Source organism: Habropoda laboriosa, unplaced genomic scaffold (genome assembly GCF_001263275.1).
Source record: "Habropoda laboriosa isolate 0110345459 unplaced genomic scaffold, ASM126327v1 scaffold147, whole genome shotgun sequence".
Lineage (NCBI taxonomy): Eukaryota > Metazoa > Arthropoda > Insecta > Hymenoptera > Apidae > Habropoda > Habropoda laboriosa.
The window spans coordinates 389,794-399,536 of NW_017100256.1; the positions used below are offsets into that span (position 1 = coordinate 389,794).

The 9,743-nt window shown below is 36.7% G+C and overlaps 1 protein-coding gene across 1 annotated transcript in view; it reads left to right on the forward strand.

Moving 5' to 3' along the window:
* Positions 1-7,159, forward strand: part of LOC108572579 — an 11,798-nt gene extending 4,639 nt beyond the window's left edge. The window contains exons 2-4 of the mRNA XM_017934841.1: positions 2,786-2,945; positions 5,952-6,076; positions 7,114-7,159. Of these exons, the coding sequence (XP_017790330.1) occupies positions 2,786-2,945; positions 5,952-6,076; positions 7,114-7,130 (302 nt within the window). The 3' untranslated portion in view covers positions 7,131-7,159. The remainder of the gene's footprint in view (positions 1-2,785; positions 2,946-5,951; positions 6,077-7,113) is intronic.
* Positions 7,160-9,743: the final 2,584 nt, after the last annotated feature.

Here is a 9,743-nt window from a genome sequence, read left to right on the forward strand (position 1 = left end):
GTGCACTAGCTTCTTGTATGCAGCGGCACTTAATTCACACGAACGAATATGCTAAGTACGTAAATTGATTCGAAATCCACGCACAATCGAAACCGCTTTATTCCAGGGAGCACAGAATTTTCTACAACGTTATGATCGCACGGTACAAACGTCGTTCGTCGATGCACTCGTTCGGTAGGCCCGTAAGCACTAACTGCGTATGTGACGATCTGCCCGATTTCTGCTCCCTGTTACAGGAAGCATTTCTAGGAAAAATCCTAGGCGTGTGAGTGACCCTCAATTATGTACTTGGGCCTAGTCAACCTCACGGACCAAAACATTGCGCGAGGTTCGCGATGTTTTTTGCTTGTGAAACATAAGAAACTCGAGCAAAACACAAGAAATTCGAGCCAGAGTCGTTGTCTGTATTATATCCAACTAAACACGAAGCTACGTGCCATTTTGAAAGTAAAACTATCGCGAGAGAGAGCGATTGCTCTCGAGAGTATTTCTCGCGAGTGGACACTGCCCCTGAGCTTGACTGTCCGAGAGCATAGCTCAACTATTTGAGAGTAAACGTGTCGAGACTTGCTCTCGAATGTAGACGTAATCGTACTACTGTCGAACAGTTGCTTTCCAAAGACGAAGTAGTTTCGTATTCTTGAGAGAACTCTCGTCGAGTAAAAAATGTCAGGAAAAAAAGATTGATCGAGAAATGAGACGCTTCTCATTTGATTTTTCTCCCAAGCTGAGCTGTTTGTTGTGTACTTGAATTCGGTGCACTAGCTGCTTGTATGCAGCGGCACTTAATTCACACGAGCGAATATGCTAAGTACGTAAATTGATTGGAAATCCGCGTATAATCGAAAACGCGTTGTTCGATGTATTCCCTACAAGACTATAATCGCGCAGTATAAGCGACGTTCGTCGAGGCACTCGTTCGACAGCCACGTAAACACTGACGGAGGACGAGTCGTCCTGGCCGATTTCTGATCGCTGTACGCTCGCGACTGTTCTGGGAAAAATTCTAAGCCTTAACTTCTTAGAACTCGTGATATTTCTTGCGAGCCTGGGTCGCTGTACGTACATCGAGCCAAACATAAACACAGCTGTCCTTTTCAAAGTAAAACTATCGCGAGTTGCTCTCGAGAGTATCTCTCGCGAGTGGACACTGCGTCTGAGAGTGACTGTCTGAAAGCATCGCTCAACTCTTTGAGAGTTACGACTCGAATAAACAATTGCTTTGCAAACACAGTTAAGAAATGCAAATTCTGTTAGAGTCTTACTTTTTTATTGTACCCCTGTCATGACGATTATTTTATTATATTTACGATAGTTTATTCTGACTTTTATCACTTCGAAAATAAATAATTATTGGTTTCTGATTGCTTAGAATATAAGCATTGTGTCATCAAAGAATTCCTTATTTCGATTAATTTGTCATTAATTAGTTTTCATAATTTTTGGTTTTTATTAAACACTAATGTACAACAATCTTTGTAAATAATACTCAATATGAGTTTCTAAGTGGTTAATTTACGAAGAGACCATCATCCGAAGAAAACGAGACGGAATATAAGTTATAAGTATGGTCATACTCTTACCTCGAACCGCATTTCTCATAACTTTCCCATCATTTCTGGGAAAAATGACAATTACATTTTTCGTTCCTTAGGATGCGTAGAATCATGCTGTAAAAAAATTTTTCGTTCCGGCCGTATGCCAAAATTGGCCTTTTTTTTAACATCCTCCTTTATAGTAGGTATAAAGAAATTGTTAATATGAAAATTCAATGGGTTTTTATGCTTTATAAAATTGACAAATTGTTAAAAGTTTGTTGTTCAAATAAAATAAAGTATTCCCCGTTGTTTTTATCTTTGAAAATTTTAATCTTGTCAGGACAAAAAATATGCAGGACTTCGTTATAAATACTTATATGTGTATATCTGATAATACAGTACTTCAATAATTTTAACTGATGAGTTCATCCTGGACGCTCGCTGTTACACTTCGAACGATGCGTTATCAAGTATTTATAAATACTTGCGTATATTTCAATCGAGCAATATAAAGTATGTTTTCACCCTGAAGAATCAAAAAGTAGATGAAAAAGAGAAAAATTGCCTGATATTTCTATTGAGATCTCCTGCAAACCTGCAAAATTAATAAAAATAATTAAAACTTTCGGGTAATTGAATTATCCTTGTGAGATACGTTATCTGCCTCTGTCCACAAAGTGATTTTCGTTTTATGCGGTCTCGGTTGTGAATGGAAGGAAGCTCTAATATTCAACCGCTGATTAAATTCAACTCGTTAATTTGTTCGAAAATATTTCCAATAACGTTCCTTCTATCTAAGTCGTACAAACAAAGTGCAGATTTTCTGTACATCTTAGGAATATTAGTAAATCACAAAAAGGTGTATAATATTTGAGTATAAGAAATAAATAACAATCCACGTAAATACTTATTTAAAATTATTTACAACAATGTTCAAAAAAGACGGCGTTCGAAATAACTGTGAACTAAAAATGAATTTTTCTTGATTTTTCAAAACTTCAACATTATTTAATTATTCCTTTCGCTATATTTCCACAATTAATTTATCCTAATATCAATTTTTACATGTTAATTAATTTTTGGTATTGTACATACGTATAATACCGTCATAATTCGGAATGTTTTTAATCAATAATACAATGAAATGATTGAAATCTAAGAAAATTATCATCTATTAAATGCTCATATTTGTAAAACAACGAAAAACGCAGCAATTGGAAGTTTTTTATGTAATTTTTACACTTTAGGAATTGACTGTTCAATTGGACACAAGAATATAATATCGAAATTTCTCGATTCGTGCCCAGGATTGCTAGATAACCAGGACAAATCTTATTGTTGTTTGGATTTCGAAACAAATGAAATGTATTGTTGTAACCGCATGGAATTCGCTCTGAAATCAACAGGGTAAAAAAATTGACATTATTATTTTTATGTTATTCTTCCATCCACACATTGTAGCTTTTGGATATAAATTACACAATAGTATTGAACTACTTAAACCTAGTCCTTAACCTACTGTACAAAGATTGCTTTGGTTCCTTATTGGACCTTTTTCTCGCGCTAATTTCTCAAATACTCTAGTACCTGTACATAGCTCTTTCACTAGACTACCTGTAAATATACTGTTCACTTCTTCCCAGTTATCGTTTCTCACTACATTCTTTATCCAACTTTCTATTTCTACCCTCACCTCTCCACACATTCCCTAACAGTTCCACATATGTCGTAAATTTTCTTCTTCCTAGCCACAAACTCTGCATCTTCCATCCCCTTCATCTCCATACTTTGTTGCCTTTACGTTTCCACACCTAAGGCTTGCCCATTGCTCTTTAATTGCTCCTTATATGCCATTTTCTCTCCAATACTTCTCCATGTCTACTTCTTTCTTCCTATTCTTGTGTTCCAATCCTCCTGAACATCCTGCTCGATTCTTACACTCGCTCCTTTCTTCAGCCTGCTCTCAAGGACTTCATACTCCCATTCCCAAATGTTGGTAGCTTAATTAGTTCGTCGTCTATTACTTCGTTAAAGGTTCTAGCCAGTTTTGTACCCCAAACTTTAGACCACATTTTCTTTTCCATCCTAACTATTACCAGTAAGTACTTACTTGACCCTCTTTCTGGTCTGTATGCACAATCTTGCTCTGCCCGATTACAATCTCCACGTGTAATCTGGGGTGTTTCTATCTAGCCCCGTAGCCATTTTCACGGATCAACTGTGCACTCTCTCCGCGTCCTCCACTCTTTGCCAGCTCTTTATATATTTAAAAGATATGCTCTTTTATTCCATGTGTTGATTCTAGCCCGCTTCCGAATACCCCACATAACGTTAACTGCTTTTTGAAACTTTGTACCCCTTGGATCTTATATGCTCTCTGAAGGAGAGCCAAATCCGAGGAGAACCAAACCCCTAGATACTTGTAGCACTTAACTATCTCTAATTCCCTACCCGCTTCCCTTTACTTGATCTTCTTCCTCTCTCTTGAACACCAAAGAAGTTCCTCGTTTCCTTTGCATTCACTTCGAAGTCTGTTCTTCCCCGAGTATTTTTCTAACGACCTGATCATCCCCCTGAGGGACTTCGCTGTCATCAGCTACTGCAACTACATCAAATTTCGGTGTTGCTCTCCCCGTTATTTCTTGGTCAGTTCGTTTCTCTGTCTAACTCCCACTCGTACGTTTCAAAGACTTCCGCGTTGGGCCCCTATCCGTAATTACTCTGAAGGGATGAAGGAAACTTATAGAGAGGATAATAGGCGGAAAAGGGAAGGTTGTGGACTCGTCAGTGAGGCTTTCTAGGAGACTCGTATATACAGTGACTCTCGCTAATATTCGGACACTCTTTAGGACAGCATAACTTTTTTAAGATTGGACCTAACGACTGGAGTTTTCTTGAGAAGTTAGAAGGATTAGTATGCTAGATGACGTGTAGAAAAATGTGGAAAAAATTGCAATTTGTGGAATTCGCGTAGAAAATTGTAAAGGTCACATTTGTGACTGTAAAGTAACCTTTACAATTTCCTTCGCGATTCCCACAAATCGCAAATCTTTCCAAATTTTTTACACACGTCGTCTAGTATACTAACCCTTCTAACTTCTCAAAACAAAACTCAAGTCGTTAGGTTCAATTTTAAAAAAGGTATACTTCTAAAGAGTGTCCGAATATTAGTGGAAGTCACTGTACAAACGGTAGTCTTCATGAGGATTAGCGAGAATTCGCGGTTAATCCGTTCCTCTGGTGGCAGAACGTAGGAGGTGTCGTTACACCTCTGTTCAGCGGCTTCTTATACATTTCCTTAATCATCTGGAGCATTCTCCCCTCCACCTCTGCTTCCACCAGTTTATGCATTAGGATGATCCTACGCGCTAAGTCAAATGTCGCTTTGAAGTCAATGAACACTTACGTAGAGTCTTCCCTTTGTCGTCTTCAACTTGTTCTTAATTGGAACATTTTAGACAAACACGTGGCCTCTCTTACCTCTGCCTCTGGCGAAAGTCTGCTTGACTTTCTCTCAATTTTCCGTTTCGTTCCAGCCTCGTTCGAAGCAGGTTCGTCGATATTCTGTACCCCGAGCATAGCAGGGAAATTATTTGTTCTTCTCCAGTCTTACAATTCCAGTCTCCTATCAACACAACACCCTAACCATTCTCAGTACCTTCCTCTATTATCGTATTTAACTCTAACCTCAGCGTTGTTAGTCCCACATTATTACGAACTGATATCAGTTTTGATTCATTTGCCCCATTTTTCTTCCATAATTAATCCATCTTTTATCTGACACTTAATACCTCTTTTTATCCCTACAATTGTCTGCAATCTATCTGCAGACTTCTAAACGAAGTTTTAATCCTACTCGAAAAATGAAAGCAAAATGTTAAAAAAATCATACGGATGTATAGAAAAATTTCACGAATTTCAAGGTTTACATTTATCGCACAAACAGAGTCGACCTATAATAAACATTTTTTAATTTGTATTTATTAAATTTTATTCGCTATTTCCTTTGAACGCTGCATGATTAAAAGGTCCAATATGAATCTACATTCTCCCTGTGATTTGCTTTAACCCTCTACTGTCGAGACACCGTTTTTGGGACGTAAAGCCCCGATACGGAGTCTACGAAACTCCTCAACTTCCGGTTAGTTTATAGTTATAAATATAGAACATTTCTGACAACTTTTCTTACCGATTTACCTTTATCGCACATTTTCCCAATGAACGTTATAGAATAGAGTGATTGGTTGGATAAATTTCATTTGAATATAACAACGTTTAGTTCTAAATAGAATGGAAGAAAAGGAAAAAGGTAGAATCAGCGGAGTCTCTGAGACTCCGCCTCGACTGTAGAGGGTTAAATAGAAATTACTTCCTCACAGGGATCTTCTTTAAGTAGAAATTATTTCATTACAGGGCTCTTCTCGCAGTGATTATTGTCATTGGTGTTGTGTTCTCGCTGATACTATTTTGCGTATCATGTTTGTACTGCAGTTGCTGTCCATGGTATCGCAGACGTCATCGAGGAACGGTTTATGGAAGTAAGAATCTCTTTGCATGATATTCACAATAGTCGAACATTATTTCACGTCACGGAATTAAATTTTTATACAACAGCAAAGTTTAATTTTGCTCTCCTCTCTTTTCCTAATGATGGATCCGCATATTTCGTTTAATAATAATAAGAAAAAAGAATATTCTCGCATCCGTGCGATTGGCTGCTGATTCTGAGAGACACAAGATAAGCGCGGTGAATGAGTCGTTCTACAACGAACATGAGTAGTTCTTCATTTTTCGTTGTACAGTAGGACCCCCTATAACGCGGTGAACACAATACAAATTAAGTTCCACCGACGTCGCTTTTTGGGTTAAATTTAATTAACCGAAAATTACAAAATTACAAATTCACAATTTGTGTGTTCTTTTTTTTTTTTTTTATCGCGTTATGCGGGGGAATAGAAATTTTTTAATCGCGTTATACGAGGTTCTACTGTACATTCGTGGGAATATTATGAATAAATAGGCGAAGTTTATCCATAAAAGATGGTTACATTTCGTATTCCTATATTTCGTCGTTCGCAATAACGAAATGTACCAGTGTTCACAGTCTCAGCTAAATAGACGACCCGAGGGCCTTGCACTGTGCTTCAGAGAACTCAGAGAACACTGTATTTATGAGGAGATCAATTTATTCAGTTTATATCCCTTTCGTTCCGTTTTCTTTTTCGCTCTAATAATGTGGAATCCAAGTTAAGGAAATGAGATGTTTAGCAAATAGATATTTATTTAACGTAATTATTAACACAAATTAATGAAAGCACATATTAGTCGATGTTGCGCCACAATCGCGCATGCCACGTTAGTTAGTCGTATTAATTTGTAGAGACAGTCAAAACGAATATATTTTGAATTATTTTTAAACAAATATGAAAGATTTTTAATATCGATTTGTTCGAGATTGCAAGAGACGACTTGTGGAAAAAATTTAGTTCGAAAGAAGTAACCACTTAAATTACTTGTTGTACGATATTCTTGTAAAGAAATGTGATAGCTAATCTCGTCCTGTAATTGTTTTTAGGGCCACCCATGGTCTGAATCCATTTCTTCACATCTTCCAATCTCCTGACACTACTTAACACACAATGTTTCCTATTATTGTATGGCAGATTAGGGGACACGAGTTTTTTAAACATTCTTACTTCGCCTTCCATATATTCTTACTGCTTCGAACTTTGTATCTTGCGATTTGATTATACATTTTTAGCGTGTGTGTGTGTTAGGTGTAGAAACGAATTCTCTCCGACGAGGATTCACAGAACTGATTCAGAACCGCCGAGTTTTTATCGCGAATGACTGTCACAAACTGCCAGTAAAATGACAAATGCTCGTGAAAAGTAGTGGAAATTATTTCGACGATCGACCTGTTTTCGTTCCTTTTAACTGAAAAACTTCGATTGTAGCCAGAAGTCGAGAAGAACTCATTTCTACGCCCGATACGTGCGAGAAAACGAAACAAATGTTTATAACGCTTGAAAGCAATATAAGCGGAATAACGCAACAACTACAATACGACACAGGTTGTTAAACGAACAATTCGAAAAGTTAACTACAGCAACTGTTTCATGACAAATTGCAACGTTGACTTGTTTTGCATTGTTAATAAAAAAAGAAAAAGAACACTCAGCTGCAACGTACAAAATTCGGTAGATAGCTGTTTTATCACTACTTAGAAGTATATTGTGATCGGTGATATGACGTTACAGAGTGCAGCAACTATGCTCGACGTTATGAACAAGTATTAAGTTCTTAGAATTTTTACACACGTTTACTTAGATCCCTTTGCGTACCAAAAAAGAGAAACCGAAGTTTCGATGTTCCTCGGAACTTCCTAATTTTCAACGCTTCGGAAAAAGAGGCTAGAAATCAGGTACTCAGAGGGTAAAAACATTCCAATTTTTTATACGAAATATAATATATATATATATGTTTTTGCTTCCTTTTTTTTATATTATATACTAAGCATATCGATAATTTGAAGTAATTACGAAGAAATATAATCTGTTACATTTGTATTTATTTCAAGGAAATCTACAACGACGTTTAATGTATTTTGTGCCTAGCTTGAAGGTTCGAAAGTTTTATTATACAGGGTGTTTTCGAACTGATGGAGCAACCCAGAAGAAAAAGATGAATCTATATGAAAAAATAAGTCGAAAGTGCAGAATAATATTCTTTTTTTTTTTTTCTTTCGTCGAATAAATCGATGTTGAAGATTCGTCAAATACGCGCGCACTTATCTTCTGCGCACTTATCTTCCGCGCACTTATCTTCCGCGCACTTATCTTCGCGCACTTATCTTCCGCGCACATTTCATTGAATATTTCCTGTCCTCAAATGTTAGAATATAAGAATAATTTGCTCTTTGAGCTGTTTCTTACTTATACTCTCCTCGTGATATACACACAAGAGATTTGACGTGGCTCCATAAATAAACATCCATCGCTGTTAAGTTGGAGGAACGTGGCCAAAACTGTTTTACCATTGCAGCCGATTCAGCGGAGATATTAGTGCTTACTTTCATTTCACTATTTATCTTTCACTACGTAACGTGATAAACGAAAACAGCAATAAAAGTACTTATAGAGTGCAGTGATACTTGTTAGATGTAGGCATAAGCGAGCTGTGGTACGATGTGCACGCGTACACGACGAATCTTCGACATCGATCTATTCGGAAACGTAACATCGTACGAAAAAATGTTACTCAACATTTTCGATTTACGTTTTCACGTAGATTCGTTCATTACTGGGTTGTATCACCAGTTCGGAAACACGCTGTATATACGTATACAGGGTGTCCCACGTAACTGGGACAAGCTGTATCTTCAAAATGGTTAGAGATGTGAAAAAATTAAATGATGTGAAATGGTGCATAATTCTGGAATTAAATTTACGCATTTCTGTCCATCGATGCATCAGAAAAGTGCACTTACACTTGATTTTTTAGTGGGACCCCTGTATATATGTGCATTGAAACATACTACTTATTAAGGGGTCTTCCTACTGTGACGGGTTGAAAAAATCAATTTCTTTTGTTTGTATTTTCTTATAGTTTGACATCACGAAAATATGTGCAGGAAGTTTTAAAGCTTAATTATGAAAATTGGCAGAGATATATGCCTTCAAAGGAAGTGGTTTTATGTAGTCTTAAGCTGTAGTTGAAAGTTTAAACGCGTTTCTCTCGAAACAGCATTTTCGAAACTGGCTGACATGATTACCAAAAGACAGGTTTGTCAGGTATATTCGGTAGATGTTGCTTTATCGTTTGAACTAGAATTGTGCAGATATTTTCAAAATTCAGTCCTTGCGGTCAAAAAAACCATCGTTTTATTTACTAAAATCGAAAGCAATTTCTTTGAAACCTTGCCGTTTTTTTATCTCTCAATATTTTTTTATTATTCTAGTTCAGACGATAGTCACACGTCTACAGATTAAAAATATGTTTGCATTTTGTATTTTGGATAAGTACAACGTCTGATATCATGTCAGCCATCGGAAAGGATATTTTTAAAGACGCTCTATTCACGGTGGTCCTATTTTACAACAAATGGATATTTTCACTTATAAAAAATATTTTTGTGTTCTTAAAAGATGACAGAATAAACGCACAAATTTATAAAAAGATACGTGCAGCACTTGCTTTGTTTTA